General features: G+C 56.5%; 2 protein-coding genes across 4 annotated transcripts; both read left to right on the forward strand.

Moving 5' to 3' along the window:
- Window positions 1-5,948: 5,948 nt before the first annotated feature.
- PCGF1 (polycomb group ring finger 1) lies at window positions 5,949-7,660 on the forward strand. 3 transcript variants are annotated; one of them, XM_079721194.1, is made up of 8 exons: window positions 5,949-6,063; window positions 6,221-6,373; window positions 6,528-6,599; window positions 6,725-6,830; window positions 7,012-7,045; window positions 7,142-7,228; window positions 7,363-7,443; window positions 7,547-7,660. In XM_079721194.1, the coding sequence occupies exons 2-8, from the start codon at window positions 6,271-6,273 to the stop codon at window positions 7,592-7,594; spliced, it is 531 nt and encodes a 176-aa protein (XP_079577320.1). In that variant the 5' UTR covers window positions 5,949-6,063; window positions 6,221-6,270; the 3' UTR covers window positions 7,595-7,660. The 3 variants fall into 3 exon arrangements, with proteins under 3 accessions (XP_079577320.1, XP_079577321.1, XP_079577319.1); XM_079721195.1 differs by having other exon boundaries at window positions 7,012-7,228; XM_079721193.1 differs by having other exon boundaries at window positions 7,363-7,627.
- A 5,686-nt stretch (window positions 7,661-13,346) lies between these two features.
- LBX2 (ladybird homeobox 2) lies at window positions 13,347-14,969 on the forward strand (the record flags this gene model as incomplete). The annotated part of the gene is made up of 2 exons (XM_079721259.1): window positions 13,347-13,551; window positions 14,584-14,969. The coding sequence occupies 2 exons, from the start codon at window positions 13,347-13,349 to the stop codon at window positions 14,967-14,969; spliced, it is 591 nt and encodes a 196-aa protein (XP_079577385.1).
- Between the last annotated feature and the right edge of the window lie 2,758 nt (window positions 14,970-17,727).

Raw genomic sequence — 17,727 nt, forward strand, 5'->3', positions numbered from 1 at the left:
TGGTGGGGGTGTTGGAGGGGGGAAGGCGGCGAGGGTGTTATGAACTTGCACGGGAGGGGCCGGTGCTTGGGCCGCTGCGCGCTGAGTCAGCCGAGATGCGCAAGGCAACTCCATCCTCGCTGGCCTCCGCCTTTGGGGTTTCCTCGGCCTCGCCGGCTTCCTGGCAGGTGCCTCCTCCCACAGCCCCTACTCTTCGCCTCCCGATGGGTCCTGCCTGACGACTCCCGAATTCGTTGTGGCCCCCGCCTAAATGCTCTCGAAGACCAAATCTCGTTGTGGCTTTCTGGCTGAGATGGGAAGCGGCTGGGGAACGGGGCCGGCGAGTTGGAGGCCCGGGAAGAGGACAGGTGTGGGAAGGCGGTGGCAGGGCGTCCGGTGGGCTAGGGCGGGGAACAACTGCTCTGGGCCAGTGATCCTGGTGCTCCTCCCGGCCTCTCCCATAGGGGCCCCAGCTGCATTCGGGAGCGCCCGTAATGGGTGCCCAGTGTTGCTTAGAATTTTGATTTCCTGAAATCGGTGTAAAGCGGACCCGTGGTTCCACCCGAGCTCACTCAGGTCGGTGGGGACTTGGGGCTGGCGTTCTGCCCCCGACAGGGAACCACCAACGCGGGACTGTGCGCCTCCACTCTGCGCCTAGGAAGTCTATTCTCACACACTCCCGCCCACCCCACCCCCCAAAGGCGGGAGGACGAGATCGCCACAGGCGACACTTGGGACCTCACAGAAGTCTTCGGAGGATCCTAACCGCCTCACTTCGCATAGCTGCTTCACTCCACCCAAGCCCAGGAAACTGTGCCTGGAGCGTGTCAGAGAAGGGAGGTGGGGAAAGACAGAAGCCGCTCGGTGACCTTGTGACCTCTTGCCGAGGACCCAGGAGCTGGGAGCGTGTGAACTCTGCATCCTTCCCCGGGATGGGACCCGGGGCCGGCCGGGCCCCTGGGCCTTAGACCCGCCCCTGCCGCCACCCAGCCCGGTGCAGGCCGCCATAATCGGGTTAGCTGGGTCGGAATTACATTACCTTCCCCGGCCCGCCCCGGACCCCGGGGTTGGGGGGGCTGGTTCCTGGCGCCTCTGAGCCGGTGAGACTGGGCGCCTGGAGGGGGATGTTCTTACCGTCCCTCGGAGGGTGGGCACCGACGAGCAGCTTGGCCTGCCTCGGCACGTGGTGGCCAAAGTACCCCGCCCCACCGTGCCTGCCCTAACCCCTCCACTGCAGCCCACTCCGGTGCTCCCCTACAGGCTGCCAGTTACCCGTGTGAGCCGAAATGCCTTCTAAGTCTAGTAGGTGGGTCTCCCTGGGAGCACGGATCTTCCAGTTGATTCTCCAGGATCTCCTGGGGAAGACTCCGCCCCTCCTTTCTCCCTAGCAGATGGGCTGGCAGCCTGGCGCCTACGGCAGGGTAAGGGGTCTTCTCTCTCCAGGGAACCAGGAATGATATTTGGGCATCTGGGCAGGAAGATAAGGAAGAGGAAAAGGGAGGAGGCTTTCTCCTCACACAAAGCCACCAGCCCCTCAGTGTTCTCAGAAAACCTCAATCTGAAGGGGGTGAACGATGGGGGAGGGAGGCCGTGGGCATCAATAATATGTGACATCCTCCCCCAGTCTCGTCCACCTCCATCATCCATTTCTCCAGCTATTCCCCCACTCTGCCAACAATCCCTTCTGAAAGGGTTGCCAGGGCTGGGGGGTGGGAGGGCGGGTACTGCTACTTTGGCAGCTGTTTTTGTCTTGGTGAAGGAGACAGATATCACCACCTCCCCTAAGCCTTCTCAGAACTCCAAGCATCTTTTCTCAGCAGTAGAGGGGTTGGGGCTGCTGTAGAGCATGAAACCTCTACTGTTCAGGCAAACCCTTCAGAGATAGCAACGGGCTGGATTTCCCTGGATGAGAACACAGAGCCTAGGGAGACAGTAAAGTAAATAAAGTCTCTCAAGGGGACTGGCCTGCAGGTTAGGAGTTTGTCAGTCCCCGTTCCCACTCCAGGGGTGGACCTCAGGAGACAGTGAGCACTAGTGTGTCTCCAATCAAGCAGAATAAATCCTTCTTGAATGAATCAATGAGTGAATCAATGCAAGTGACAAAGGTAGCATCGTGCAGACCTGTATACCTGCTTACTCTACATCCTGGCTTTTTTTTTTTTTTTTTTTTTTTTTTTTTTTTACATCCTGCCTTTTGAGGTCAGCACAGATGGCACGGCCACCCAGAGATTACCCAACTGATCCTTGGAGGAGAATGGTCACAAACCTGGTAGTATATACACATCTTCTGAGGATTAAAAAAAGAAAAAGATTTCAGTGCTCGGCTTCAAGAACCAACGGCATCGAATTCTGTCAGCCACAGTCCTAGGAATTTCTCGGCTTGCCTCCACCTTGCTAGTTCCCTGATTCTCTAGCAGGATGGTTCCTGCTAGTTTCTGTTGAAGAGAGGCTCTGGAGTCAGCACCCCCGCCTCTCATACACACTGCCTTGGGTCCATCTCACCATATTTTACATGCGTGTGGCTGCCCAACTCTTCAAGTGTTCAGGCCTTCAAACCTGCAGCTTCAAAGGGAGAGGCCACATTCCCAGCCCATCCTCCTGCATCTTGTCTTCCGTCCTGCTGTTGGTGCCATGTCCCCACTCCTGTATCATCATTTTTCTTATCAATTTAGTCCTTCCTACCCCCAACTGTCTTAGGTCTCTACTATCTGGACAAAGTCTTTGCCCAACTCCTCAAGAGAAAGTATGCGTTTCTTTTCCCCTTTTACTGCCCATACCCATTGCCTCCATTTCCCCGTTATTTATTCTTTTAACCCACCGCAAGCTGGCTTCACTACATGGACCCTTTCTCAGAAAGCTCCCGTGTCCAGTGTCTGTTATCCAGGACTTCTCTGACATGTTTTACTTTGTTGACCATCAACTATTTCTTGAAATGTCCATTCTTTTGGCTTCCATAATATCATATTATTCTACATCTTTGGAACATTCACAGTCACTGCTTATGTTTTTCCTCCACTGACTTTTCTTCTTCCACCAAAGACTGTGAGCATTCTTCAGAGCTCAGACTTCAGCTTTACCCATCTCTACCTCTGCTCAGGTTTCATCCATTCCAATAGTTCCATCTATTACAGCCACCCAGAAAACGCTGAGACCTCAGTCCCTGGTTCTGACACTTGCTGTGTTCCACCCCACCATTCTAGTTTTCCGGCGAGCTCCGCCTGCTTTCACTCTAGCCACCTTAAGTCCAACAGGCTGGAGGAAATTCTTCCCCTCAAGCTCCTTATCCACTTCCTCCTATTATTCTTTTCTTTGAAATGTTTCATACACAGTCCTTCCTTTCCATTTCCACAGATAAAAGCCTAGTCTAGGCCATCATCACCACCACGTACATTCATGTGTTCATCCAGAAAATTTTGATCCTGGCACTGGAAATATAGTTGTGAATACAACAAAAATTCCTGCCATTGAGCAGCTTACATTCTAGTGGGGAAGACAGGTGAAAAAGGAAATATATACAATAAACTTAATAATAACAATGCTAAGAAGAAAAATAAAGCAAGGAAGGGGGAAGAAGAAGTGTAAGAGTGGGGGATTATGATTTATCTAGATTGATCACAGAAGACCTCACGGAGTAAAGACCTGAAGGAAGGAAAGGGCCGTTTGGATAGCTGAGCATTTCAAGTTGGGGAGACAAGAGTACATCCTGGTGTATCTGTGGAACAAACAGTGAGGGGGTCCAGCGTGTCTGGAGAGACTGAGGGACTGAGGAAGACCATGCAAGGCCTTGAAGGCCATTGTAAGACTTGTACTTTTATTCTAATTGAAAAGAGAAGCTATTGGAAGGTTTTAAACAGAAAAGTAAGAAACCTCATTTTTAAATTTTATTTTAAGCAACTTTCTTAAGGCAAAACTGACATACAATAAATTGTACATATTTAAAGTGTACAATTTGATACACTGACATATGTATACACACATGAAACCATCAACACCATCAAGATAATAAACATCCATCAACTCAAAAAAACTTCCCATGTATTCTTTTTTATTCATGTTTTACCGGAATCACTGTGAGCTGCTATGTTTAGAATAGGCTAAAGAGGGGTAAAGGTAAAAGCAAGGAAAGCAGGCAAAAAGCCACTGCAATCATCCAGAGAAGAGATAATGGCATCTTGGAACAGAGAGGCAAGCAGTGGCTGTAGCGAAAAGTAGTTGATTAAAATATCACTGATCTCATAACTCCTTACCGCTAATTCACTCTGAAGATAAATGAACAAATATGTTTCTTTCATAGGATCACTCCCTCTCTTCCAAAACGTCTTTTAGCTCCCTATTGCCCTCAGGCTAAAGTCCCAACTCCACAAGGCTCTGCTGCTTCTATCACTACTCTCAGGTCTACACCTGGGCCTCAGTCCAGTCCCTCTCCGTTCACTCCCCTCCCCTTTGCCTTTCTCTTCTATTTCCACCACACTCCTTTCCCCACCCCCACCCCCGTCTCTAACTTGTGGCCACACAAAGACCCAATTCCTCCAGAAAGTCTTTCGGGGTCTCCACTGGTATCTCTCCCTTCTTGAGTCTCCGATTGCACCTGATGTTAATATTCCACAGTAATTTTATTTATTTATTTTAATCCCACTTTTTAAAAAGTACCTAGGGACGTCGGTGTACCAGCTCTAGGGCCCCTGCGTCCTCCCCAAGTACGGAACTGGGCCTGTGCTACCGCAGGAGTTCGCTGCCTCAGCGTGTCCGTGTGTGGTAGTGTCCTAGCCGTCCTCCCCTCCTTCTTGGGCATCTGCTCTGCATTAGTCTGTCCCAGGCCTCCGCAGGCGCCGATGATTGAATCATCATCATTAACCAGGGCCTGCTCCCCCATCCTCGGCGGCAGGGGGGAGTGTGGGGGCGGGGGTACGATCACTACCACGTCCCTGGGGGTCCCTCCTTCCCTTCCACCCTCTACGAGATTCCGCAAAGCTCCGAGAAACCCCCGCTGTGGAGCCGGGACAAGGCCCACCATCGGGATGAAGCTCCGTAACGCGGACGAGTCAGCCGCGGAGGGCGACACAAGTAGAGGGCCCTGGAGGGGCTTCTTTAGCAGGGACATCATCACAGGAGATCGACGACCCTGAGCGGTGGCGGGAGGAGACCGCCGGGCCTTTGGGAGTTGAAGGCGGCCGTCTTTTGCAGGCTCCAAAAGTTAGTCCCGAGGTCGTGTAGGGTCTATTATGATGATTACTACAGGAGCTCAAAGAGATAGGACCCCTTCCCAGGCACCCCCCGACTCCCTAATTACAGATTGAGGAGGGGGAGGGGCCAGTGGGGCTCAGGTGAGCACACGGGGAGAAAGGGACATGGGCGGGGCCTTACAGAGGGTCAGCGAATCCGAAAAGACCTAAGCCTTCGTTGCGAGGCGACAAGTCCCGCCCCGCAGGCGGCACCGGAAGTGGCCGGCCGGGATCAGCCTTTAAGATGGCGTCTCCTCAGGGGGGCCAGATTGCGATCGCGATGAGGCTTCGGAACCAGCTCCAGTCAGTGTACAAGATGGACCCGCTACGGAACGAGGTGCAAGGGCGGCAAGGTTACCACTGTGGTCGGCTAGCGGTGCGAACTGCGGCCGGCTACAGGACGGGCGGTGGCTGGCCGGGCGCCAGTGCGCCTGCGCAGAGACAGGGTGCCCAATGCGCCTGCGCGATTGCGGTCGGGTTGCCAAACTGCAGGCTAGGACGCCTGCGCATTGTGCCGCTCCCGCTTTGTAGTCTCCCTTGGGAAAGGAAGGTGGGGCGAGTTGGCTTGGAGGGAGACCCCGCTGTGCGCGGAGCCCTCTGCTGGGCGGAGGGAGAGTGTCAATCCCCGGGAGCTAATCGGCTGACGGCGCAGGGTGCCGTGTTGGCCTTGGGGTCTGATGAGAGGCGACTTCCAAGTTGTGAAGGCACATGGGTTGGGGTTGGGAGAGTGGTCGTTGACGGAGGGTGTGTCCGCAGGAGGAGGTCCGAGTAAAGATCAAAGACTTGAATGAGCACATCGTCTGTTGCCTGTGCGCAGGGTACTTCGTGGATGCCACCACCATAACAGAGTGTCTTCATACGTGTGAGTGCCCAGGACCCTGGCTGTTTCTTCCAGGCCCCACTTCCCACTAAGCCGGCTGCCAGCCTCTCGGCTGCTTGCCCCAACCACCCAGGCGACCCACCCAGCCCATGAACCCGATTTCCAGAGGGCCCGAGAGTTTGCTTTTCTCTTCTTGCAGTCTGCAAGAGTTGTATTGTGAAGTACCTCCAAACCAGCAAGTACTGCCCCATGTGCAACATCAAGATCCACGAGACACAGCCACTGCTCAACCTCAAACTGGACCGGGTCATGCAGGACATCGTGTACAAGCTAGTGCCAGGCTTGCAAGACAGTGAGTAACCAACCTGACTTTGAGGGGCCTCTAGAGGACTGATGCTGGGTGACAGCTTGAGATGACAAGGGCTTTGGGAAAGAGCTTGACAGCTAGAGGGACAAAGAATGAGGGAGGGCTTATATTTGACTTCCTGTACGCCGCTCCCTTCTAGGTGAAGAGAAACGGATCCGAGAATTCTACCAGTCCCGAGGCTTGGACCGGGTCACCCAGCCCAGCGGGGAAGGTATGTCTCTTGGTAGCAGGAGGCTAAGGAAAAACTCCCAGAGCGTTCCTCCTGCCCAGCTTTGCTCCCCGGGGAACAGGCGTCTGGAACCTGTGCCACTCTCCTCATCACTCTGTCTTTCTCAGAGCCAGCCCTGAGCAACCTTGGCCTCCCCTTCAGCAGCTTCGACCACTCAAAAGCCCACTACTATCGCTATGATGAGCAGCTGAGCCTATGCCTGGAGCGGCTGAGGTGAAGGACAGGTCATGGGCTATCTGAAGTGACAGTGACAATGACCCAGAGGCAGGGAGGGGCTCAGGGAGTGGGCGAGCCGTAAGGGAGTGTCTGTTCACTTGAAGAGAGTATATCATGGCTCTGGGCAGGGGACGGGGGAAAGACAGAGCTCCCTAACCTGTGTCTGTTTCCCCCCCAGTTCTGGCAAAGACAAGAATAAAAGCGTCCTGCAGGTGAGAGGGGCTGAGGGGGGCCTCTTGAAGGAGACTCACCTCCCCACGGCCCTTCCCTCACGCACCTGTTCTCTTCCTTGCCCTCCCCACCCCCAGAACAAATACGTCCGATGTTCCGTTAGAGCTGAAGTTCGCCATCTCCGGAGGGTTCTCTGTCACCGCTTGATGCTAAATCCCCAGCATGTGAGTATCCCATAGTAAGTTTTTTTGGGGGGGGGTTGGCTAAGAAAGGAGGAACAGGGTATAGGGTAGACCAGGGTAGTTCTTGACCTGTGCAAGAGGATAGTTCTTAAAACCGTGCCCCATCTCCCTCCTAGGTGCAGCTCCTTTTTGACAATGAAGTTCTCCCTGATCACATGACCATGAAGCAGATATGGCTCTCCCGCTGGTTCGGCAAGGTGAGCCAGTGCCCAGGCAGCCTCCAGGGCAGGGGCAGGCCGAGGGGGCCTCTTGGGTAGGAATGTTCCCACTGACCACTTCTTCCCTTGGTTCTCTCCTCAGCCATCCCCTTTGCTCTTACAATACAGTGTGAAAGAGAAGAGGAGGTAGGGACCAAGCCCCCACCTATCCCTCGGCCCTTCCCGCCCCAGATATTTATGTGAAATTAACCTTGGCTTTATTTTTTGAAATAAAAACTTCAAAAAAAGGCATCTTTTCCCCTTTTTTCCTGCCACACACTCATGCTTTGTCCTGTGTCCTGCTTCCCTCTTGAGTTTCATCAGGAAGGAGGGCCTCTCTATGTTGGTGTTCCCTCAGTGAATTGCCAGAGGAAAGCCGTAGAGGACCCTACATAGGTAAAACTCTGAAGGTGACCTAAGTGAAGCCAGGCCATTCATAGCAGCTCTTTTTGGTGAAGGGACGGGGAGCTCTCACCGTCCTTGAATGTTGCCACATGCAATGCAGGCCTGACTTGGAGGTATCCTCATTCAATAGTGGTGAGAATGGGGCTAGGGTTTGACAGTGGCCACTGCAGGACTGAAGAAGAGTGACATTTGAAAGAAAATAGAAAGAATTGCACTATGGGAGGAGCCTTAAAAAAATCGGGATGCAAGAACACATGGGGATAGTCACAGCTGGAAACCTCGCTGTCCACAGGAGATTCAGTGGGCCTTCAGGTACCTGGGCTAGGTGAAGCCAGGGTGTGGAGAGGGTAGTTGAAAAGAGGGAACTGGTGCTCAGAAGAGGCACTTTTTAGGAACAAGAGGGAGGCAACAAGGCGAGAACTCCACTGAGTAATTCAACAAGCATTCCTTGTCTGTTTGAGCCAGACAGTAACAGAGGAGGGGACTGGAGGCCAAAGCAAGGAGTTCCTGAAGGAAGCTAATGGGCTGCTGTGGAATCTGAGACAAACTGGATGGCATAGGCAGCATAAATGTTAAACCTGATTTTAAAGCCTGAATCTGGCGCTGGCCAGTCTGACTCCATGAATTCAAGGGGCCTATTGGGTATAGCTTGTGAGGGCTGAAGGTGCCTGAGCTTCCCCAGATGGAGCTTGGGTGGCAGAGGGCCCAGGGGAGGGCCATAGTGAAGGTGGCCTGAACTGGCTGAAAGAGCCAGAGGCTCGGGGGCAAAAACCTGAGCTCGCTCCCAGGGCACAGTAGGCGTGGGCTTCCCTCCCCATGGATGAAGCTTTTGTAGGCCAAGAGGAAGGCACATGTGGAGACACTGCAGACAGCAAGGCAGAGCCCTTGGTGAACTCTGGGCACGCAGCAGGGACACTGCAGGGCCACCGGCCCAGGCCCAGTGCCTTCCTGGCACCACCTCCAAGGTTCCCGAGCCTCACATGTTTCAGGCCTCAGGCCTGGAACGCGCCCACCGCCCCCACCAGCTGTCCTCGAAAGCCTCAGTGTCACCTCCTCCAGAAAACCTTCCCTCAGCCACAATCAGGGCCTTCTTCAGTGTCTTTGGCCTGCCTCTATGCCAGCATATATCTGGAGGGTTTTGATGAATTATATCTATCCCAGGGTTCCCCATTCTCTTCACCCTGAATTTAAGCTTGGGTACTCCCAGGCCCACTCAAGCACGCAGCACTTAGAAGGTTCTCAAGGCATTTGTGTGTGAAAGGGCATTTCCGGGGGCGGGGGCGCGCGGTAGTGGAGGTAAGGAGAAAGGAAACGCCCCTGCAGAGCAGTCCAGTAGGGGCTTGGCGGCAGCTTGACATCTAGCAGGCCCGGTCAGAAGATAAGGCTGCTGGAGACGGGAGACCTGAGAACCGAGCCTCGGGATGAGGCCTTTGATGACACATGCCTTGCGGCCAAGAAGCAGCGGAAGGTGCTCAGGCCTGGATCTGGGTTGGAGCGGCTCCCCGCCTCGCCCCCGGCTCAGTGGAGCCTTTTTCTGTGTGTCTGTCAGCCGGGGTGGCAGTGGTGGCGGTAGCCGCCGTGCGTCTCCCGAAGTGGCCGATGCAGACCAGCTGCGGGCGACCGCGCCGTTCTCCCTCCGTCTGTGGGTCCATTACTTCCGTCCCTGGCCTGCCCCACGCAGATCCTGACCCTCGGGCTCACTCGGGTCCCGATCTGCGCCACAGCGGGCAAATCAAGCCCACGGTTCTCTGGGGCTTGGGGACCTAGAACGCCCGCGCTGCGCTCAGAGAAGCGGCCGCGGGGCCTTCCCAGCACGCAGCCCTCCCTCAGGCGCGCGGGACCTCGCGGGGCGCCGGGGGCGTCGGTCCTCACCTGCAGGGCCAAGCTCGCCCTTGCCCGATGCCCTTTCTCACCAAACCCCTTTCGTGGTCCACGCTCACCTGAGGGAGGGGGCACCGAGATTGGCTCTGGCCTTTGGCACGGGGGAGGACCGTCTCTCTCAGCCTGGCCAGCCTCTCCCAGGACCTGGGGGTGGGCGGGGGGTGAGGAGAGAGGGAAAAGGGACTTCCCTGCCACAAGGAGTCCCAAGGGGTACAGCGGTGTAGGGGTGTGGGGGAGTGTCTGAGCATCCCGCCGCTCCCGCACCCCGGCCCGCACACCCCTGCTGGGCGGCAACTGCGCAGAGCTTTTCGTGAGCCAGCGTAAAGGCCTGAAAGAACTCACAGACCTGAGGCCCTAGAAGTGAGGAAACTAAAATTTATGTCTGCATCGGTTATATCTGCATTAACGTTTTCTGAAAGAGAAAACCATCCCAGAAATGTGTGAGATGTGTGGACTCCCCACCCCAGCTCCTCTGCCTGGAGTTTCTTCTCTAAAATGCCCACTTCCCTCGCACTCTGGTTAAGGGATTTCCCCTGGTGGGGGCGGGAGGAGCACAAGCACATCTCTTGGGACTGTCCTCGGCCGTCCACCAACCCAAGGGGGTTGTTCTGAGGATTCCGCCCCCCTTTAACACTCACAGAATTCAGAGAAGTGCGTGGGGTGGAAAATCCAGGGGACTAAAGGTCATTTATTGAGCAGATATGGATGCCGAGAAGAGGGGTACATCTGGGGCAGCCCTGGGTAGAGGGATCTGCAAGCTGAGAGGCTGAGGAGGGCAAGACGGGTCAGAGGCGCAGCGTCAGGGAATGAGAAATAAGATGGGGGTGATGAGGAAAGGGAATTGTGAAAGAGGGTGTTGCGGGCGGCTGAGAAGGCACCCTTAAGTGGGAATGGAGGTGCCTTCTGGAGGGAAAGTGAGAAATGGGATCTCTGCTAGAGGAGCGAGCAGAGGACCCCCAAATGTCTGCAGGGACAATGGGGAGAGTCTGTTGCAGAAGCGGGGGTGGCAGGCAGCAATGTAGGCTCACGTCTTTGGATGGCTCTGGGGAGGACCCAAGGCAGAGAGGGCTGGACCACGGGGGTGGGAGGTATGGTGGGAAGAGGTGCACTGGAGAGCAGCAGCGCTGCCAAGCTGGGGCTGGGGGAAGCCTGTGAGACAGCTAAGCGCCCCCCTCCTCAGCCCAGAACCCAGGTTTAATCTCTTAATCTCCCTCATTAATCATTCCCTTCCTCCTACCCCCCTCGGAGGATCTGGTTTCTCCCCAGCTCAGGTTCCAGGGGCTTTGCTGGGAAAAGTCCCCTCCTGTGGCCCCACAATTGTCTGGACAAGTCCCTGGCTGCTGAGATGACCTTAGCTGGGCTCTGCTGTAAGTGGCCTCTTCCATTTACTAGTCTCTCCTTCCCTCTCCTCCCCCAAACCCACATCTGGGGACTGCCCAACCCCATTGTCCAACCCCGTTCCTAAGCCCGGTTGCAAGGGGGAAAATGTTGGAGAGACAGAAGGGAGGAAAGCAAAGGCCCTTCAGGAGAGCCCCACACCGACACACGGGAGTAATGACAGCAGAAGAGATGACATAAAAGCTACATAAGAAGATGCATGAGTGAAGGCTGGAGTGTCTGTTTGGTGACAGGCCTGGGACACAGGCTAGGCAGTTCCTGCAGCCTCCTGAGACCTTCTTTAATTGCAGATTAAGTGAACCCCCCAGGATGGTTCAGGGGGCTGAGGCCTCCAGCTAAGAGGATCTCTCCTGGCCTTCCTCCACCTGCCACCATTAATAACCAATTAACAAGGTCCTGGCATCTCAGCTTTCCACTGTCTGCTCTCTGATCCAACAGTGGCCCACTGGGCTGAGTTTATTGCTTAGGCTGCCATGGAGGTACTACGTGAGTGCCTCTGTGAGTCTTAGGGGATGGGGGGTGCCTTGGGAGGGAGCCCTTTACCAAGAATACTCTTTGTTGGGTGTGGGCTATGTCACTGCCTCAGGTTACATGAGGTTCCCTGCCCCCCATTATCAAAGTGTTTTCCTGTCCTTGTCAAGGGTCTTTGACCCAGGTGTCTTGGATCTCCCAAGCTCTGTTCAGGGCACCCCAACTGCAGGCTCCACTTGCCCCAGAGAATAGACAGGTGGACTCAGAGTATCACTGCACAAATGGTGGGAGGTACAGAAGTCTACAGAGAAGGTGACGTAATGGACAATCCAGGAGGGACTGGTCCACTTCTTCATGGCACTGTTCGAAAAAAACAGAAGAAATCATAGCAGCGAGTCCCTTAGGAGTGGTGAGTTCCTCAGGAGTGGTGGGGCTTCTCTGCCTCTGGGATGTGATACGTGAACAAAACCCTTGCCCTGTTGGGCCTCCACTGGTGAGCAGTGCTGTCCCAGAGCCGTCTTCTTCCTACAAAGGAGGGCTGTGGTATAAGCCCAGGGCTAGCTGTGGGAGAGAAGTGAGAAAGACAGAACCCAGATAAAATAGGAATGAATATCCCAGGCCTTAGAATCTGCCCCTGGGTTGGCAGGGGTTCTGTCCCAGGATCTGGTTGAGTAGATGAAGTCTGCGCTTCAAGTCACTCTTCTATAGCGAGTGACCCTGATGCTCCTGGGCAGTGACCAGTGGCCGCCTCCACTGTTGTAGACGCTGCTGGGTGGTTTCTGGGCCTCTCCAGGCTGAAGGACCTCTACTCCAACGACAGGAGCTTAAGAAGAAGACAAAGACAGACAGATCGACGGATAGATGGGAAGAGTAACCAGGAAGCCCAGGCTTCACTGGCAAAGACCCCTCCTGGGCGGTAACACTAGCTCTGGTTTGCTGGGTCCTCTCTCCTGAGGCCCAGGTCTCCGGCCCCTTCTCCATGTGTTTTGACTTCCTCAGGGCCTCTGAGCCGCAGCGGGACAGCCTTGGGTCCAGCCAGAGAGCCGGCAGAGTCCACTCACCTGCACTTGCTTCCCCACGGCATCCCCAGCATTCCCGGTTACAGTCGCTCCGCCCGGCCAGGTCCTTCCAAGTTGCGAGTCCCCCAGCCCCCAGCACCGCGCTAATAACTTCCAGCCGCCCGACCTCTTTAAGAGCGTTCCGCAGGGATGGGGCGGAACGAGGGGCCGGGTCAGGAGACAGGGGTCCCTACTAGGTGAGGCTGCGTATCCTGCCACTGCCAGCCCTGCTCTCCCTTTTCGGAATTTTGCGACTCCCCAGCCGCTGGGGCCAGGGAAAGCAATTTTATTGCCGACGAGTTTATGAGCCAGAGCTGCGGCTAGGCGGGGAGTCTGTGGTATACAGAATCTGGGGGCCGCCCAGGAAGGGTCCAGCCCGAGTGTGCACTGCGCCGCGTCCGGCAGCGCAGAGCAGCCCTGCGGCCCGGCCTGGCGGCTTGTTTCTCCGGTTTCTCTCCACACCTCCCCACCCTGTAGAAATACCGCTGCCGGGACGTCTACCAGCTCCAGACCCACCGCCGACCCGGCCGGGTTGGGGGGTGGGGGCGCAGGAGGAGGGGCACTCGAGGCTCGGGCCCAGCGCGGGGGGCGGGTCCGAGGCTGGGGGCCCAGATCGGGAGCCGCGCTGGGGCCCAGGCAGCTGCGGAGCCGAGCGCGGCGGGCGGCGGGACCGCCACAGCCCGGCTGGCCATGAGCTCGGGATCCGAGCCCCGGACACCCCGGACACCCTTCAGCATCGCAGACATCCTAGGCCCGCACATGGTTCCCCGAGGACCCTCTGCGTCGCAGCTTCCAGAGTCGAGCCAAGGTCCCACGTCGCCGCTGTGCGCGCTGGAGGAGCTGACCAGTAAAGCTTTCCGCGTACTGGACGGGCACGCTCCGCAGCCCCCTGAAGGTACAGCGCCGGCGAGGCCGCTCACTGTGACTTGGCCTTCTCCCCATTTCTTTCCTCCAGGTTCCCGGTCTCGAACCTTCGTTCACCCTGGCCGCTACCCTAATCCGCACACCCTGCCCTCAGCCCACGTGCCGGGCCTTGCCTCTCCCTCCTCTCCCCTCCCCTCCGTCAGTTCCCAGGCTCCGCGCCCGCTCCTGGAGGCTGCCAGCGCCGAGGGGAAGGGCCAGTCTGTCGAGAACTGCGCGGGGCAATCGCGACAGAGAAAGGCCAGAGCGGAGACAAAGGGCCTGGCCCGGAGGCTGCAGATGAGCGCGCCAGGGCACGGGCGGCGCTGGAAGCGCGGGCAGGCGAGGCTCGGCCTCTCCGGTGACCGAGCTCCGCTCCAAGCCGGTCCCCTCTCGAGAGGGCGCAAGGAGCAGAAGTTCCTCGGAGCCTCAGGGGCCGCGGGACTCTGGACTCCGCCTCTCCTCGCCCTTTGCACCCCCACTCTCTCCCTTTTGGGCTCGAGGTGGGGGCGCCCGTGTCACCCAAACAGAATAAGCCGAGAGTGCCCGACACCCACGAGTCTGAAGAAGGGCACGGTGCAGGCTCTCTTACACTCGCCATTCCGGCTGGCTGCGCCTACTCTGACCATGGTGGGCCCCTGCCTCTGGTGCTGGCCCAGACCTGCAAGCCCGCTCCACCAGGGGCTCCGGAAGGCCTCAAAGGCCCCGCCCTAGACCGCCTGACCGCGCACCAGTTCTCTGGCTTGTCCCGCCCTCCTCCCACTCCCCGGTCCCCGCAAGATACCCTCAGCCTCCTGCCTCCAGTACCCCAGTGGCCGGTTCCACTTTGTGCCCCACCCCCGGGCTGAAATACCACCCTCCCCCCTCGCAAAGTTCGGGAAGGGGCGGCGGTTCCGGCTCCCGTCCGTCTTTTCGCTCCGCACCAACGCCCCCCTCGCTGGCTTGACCCCACCCCCGCTTTTCCGCCCGGCCCGAAGCCTGATTCCCGCAAGCTAGAAGAAGGCTGACCCCCGCCCTGTCCCCGCAGGCCGCGCGGACCCAGGCGCGCTGGGCCCTGGCCGGGCCGGCCGCAGACGGCGGAAGTCACGCACGGCGTTCACCGCGCAGCAGGTGCTGGAGCTGGAGCGGCGCTTTGTCTTCCAGAAGTACCTGGCACCGTCCGAGCGCGACGGGCTGGCGGCGAGGCTCGGCTTGGCCAACGCGCAGGTCGTCACGTGGTTCCAGAACCGGCGAGCCAAGCTCAAGCGCGACGTGGAGGAGCTGCGCGCCGACCTGGCCTCGCTGCGCTCGCTGTCCCCCGAAATCCAGTGCCGCCCCGCGCTGCCTGACGGCGCCCCAGGCCTCTGCCCTGGCCCCGCCCGGCCTGACTCTGGGTCCCAATTGTCAGATGAAGAGATACAGGTGGAAGATTGAAGGCAAAGCCATCTCCAGGGCTCTGGGGCCCAGGGCTCCGCGCCTCCGCGTCCTGTCTGGGCTCCGGGGTAAAGGGAGGGTGTCGACCCGGGCCCCTTCGGCTCACAGTCCAGACGCCCACCTTTCCCAGTTGTTGAGAATAAAGTCGAGACTCCGCCGCAGCACGCCTCAATCCTGGCGCTCCCAGCAGGAAGAGCAAAATCTGCTGATTATTGCGAAGATTCCGTGCTTGGCACCGTGCCGAGCGCTTTAAATCCGATGTTTCCTTTAACCCTCACGCAACCCTATAAGGTAGGTGATATAATTATGCCCATTTTATAAAAGAACAACCCCTAGGTCAGGATGTGGACCCAGGCATCCAACCAGCCTTCAGAGCTGGTGCTTGTCAGCTTTATGCTCTGGAGACTGCGGGATGAGGGAAGAGCACGGGACCCTGGTAGCTGCGGGCGCGTACGCCTCCTCTCCTGGCCGCCTTAGTTCCAGGTCTCCACCCGGCGTTTGATCAGCTGCCACCTGGGAGACCTTGCACCTAACTAATAGACTGGCCCCAGAGTGACAGCGTCCTGCCTGACTCTCCTTTTTCCCCACCCTGAGGTCATTTGTTAATAGAGTCCCGACCCCTCTCCTCGCCCCCACAGAGAGAATCCTACGCTGAGACACAGGCAAAGTGATGAGCTCTGGGAGAGAGGACATACCCCTGCTTCTGGGACCTCCATCCCACCCCACACTTGGGCGGAAAATGTCACCACCAGGATGATGGTGGTGGCGGGAGGGTGGGAAGGACTGGTCCTACTTGCTGAGGCTGAGCTTAGAGTAGCTGCTTGCAGGGCAGAGAGCCCAGCCCACCTCCTCCAGCAGACATTTCTGAGATTAATTTCTAACGCTGGTAATTAATCATCCTCCTGCATGTGATGGGGAGGGAAAAGGAACACTCCCCGTGATGCAGGTCTTCCCCCACGCCCGGTCATCCCTGTTCATCTTTAGGAGTCCCTCCTCAGCAGTCCTTCCTCCCTCCTCAGACCTTCCCATGCTCAGGTGCCACAGTCCCACTCTCAGGATGCCCTGGGAATAATCCAGCCAGCGCTGGGGGTGGGGGAGGGGTGTGTGTCAGCTAGGGCCTCAGCTGCAGGTAGAAGTCCCAGAAAAGGATATTTCAGGGAAGTGAACGAGGCTGGAAGGCAGAAAGGAACCTGGCATTTTCAGACACAGTTCCGAATGCTTTGCATGGATTAATCTTTAACAATAAATCCCATGAGATGAGACTTTAATTTCATTTTAAGGATAAGGAGAATGAAATCACAGAAGCCCATGATCATGTCATGAAGCTTGTAAGTGGGGGCTGGCACTACTAACCGAAAGAAGTGTTCACAGAGCAGAGAGAGGGAAGCGCCAAAGGTAGGAATTTAGGCGTTGTACTGTAGACAGAGCATGTCATGGCTCTTGGAGGCTTTAGCGGGGAGAGGTATAAGAGCAGTGTTTAGGGCACGCTCATCGGCTGCATGTGCAGGGTGCCTGGCACAGACCTGATGGAGTGTAGCTCTGGCCACTGCAAAAAGTAAGAGCAGAGAGAACTCAGGGCCAGACTCGGAGTGGGGAGGAAGGTTGTTATGAAACAGGAATCAGTGTAATTTCTCCAGTGACCAAAGATTGGAGGAGTCAAAGACAACCTGGAAACCCTGGGCAACTGGAAGGAAAATGACATCATTGACAGGAACAGATAATGACTACTAGTACAGAGCTAAGAACCTGTCACCTATTATATACGAAAAGTATTCTTTGCACCTGTGTTGCCTCTACAGTACACATATACGACACACACGTACCTCCCCTGGCTCCTGTTCAGGGCTCCATCAGTATTCCCTTCATCACCTCTAAAGACTGCCTCTCTGGAACCTTTAGATGGGGGTGACCAATTCATTCCTGTTCGCCCAGGGCTTTCCCAGTTTTACCACTGAAAGCTCTTGGAAATCCCTCAGTCCCAGGAAAACCAGGATGTTTGGTCATTCTGCTTTCCAGCCCTGGGGATTCAGAACTCAGGCTGCTGGGTCAGAACCCTACCAGTTAGCAGTGTGAGTGTGGGACAAAGTGGAGGCAAGGTGTCAGGAGTCCTACGGCTCTTGGGAAAGATTCAAGTCCAGGACAGTCTAAGAGGTACTGGGGCGGGGACATTTCTTTGAGGGGCTGGAAGAGCAAGGAGCAGCTCAGCCTGAAAGCAAAGATGCCATACAGTAGTGGTGGGTGGCCCTTCTTTGAGGGGCCAGGAGCCCTAGTGGAGTCCCCAAAGCATGTAAGTCCCACCTTCCTAGCCCCAGTCCAGAACAAGAGGGCCACATGAGCAGGCCTGGTATGGAGGCACTGTGATATAATCACCCCTTAAACAAACACAGCTACCTCTCCCGAACCCCACCCCCCTGCCAGCCAGGCATGAGCAAAGAACTCCCAGGGCAAATAATTCTAGTCAGGAAGGTACGGTTCAGGCAAGTTAACTGGCTCTGAGCCGTAACCCTCTGCTACTTAGGGCTTCCTAAATTCTAGCCCAGTGCTACCACCTCTTATAATCAAGGCTTGGATAAACAAAACTCAAACCTGTCCCACCAAAATGGCCTCCTGGATGGGTGTCTCCTCTGCTAGGTCCTAGAGCAGAACTTCCCAAACGTCAGGTGCCTGAGGATCACCGGGAGGGCTTACTGAAACACAAGCTGTTGGGCCCACTCTTTCAGTTTCTGATTTAGAAGAGGGGGCCTGAGGATTTGTATTT

This window comes from Hyperoodon ampullatus (genome assembly GCF_949752795.1).
Source record: "Hyperoodon ampullatus genome assembly, chromosome: 15".
Taxonomy (NCBI): Eukaryota; Metazoa; Chordata; class Mammalia; order Artiodactyla; family Ziphiidae; genus Hyperoodon; species Hyperoodon ampullatus.

What these genes read in the sequence shown, in the direction of transcription:
- PCGF1 (XM_079721195.1), top strand. Translation starts at nt 6,271, where the DNA reads ATGTGCAACATCAAGATCCACGAGACACAGCCACTGCTCAACCTCAAA. An exon ending in CTATGCCTGGAGCGGCTGAG is followed by an intron (nt 6,831 to 7,011) that starts GTGAAGGACAGG and finishes TTTCCCCCCCAG; the next exon opens with TTCTGGCAAAGACAAGAATA. An exon ending in TCTCCCGCTGGTTCGGCAAG is followed by an intron (nt 7,444 to 7,546) that starts GTGAGCCAGTGC and finishes TTCTCTCCTCAG; the next exon opens with CCATCCCCTTTGCTCTTACA.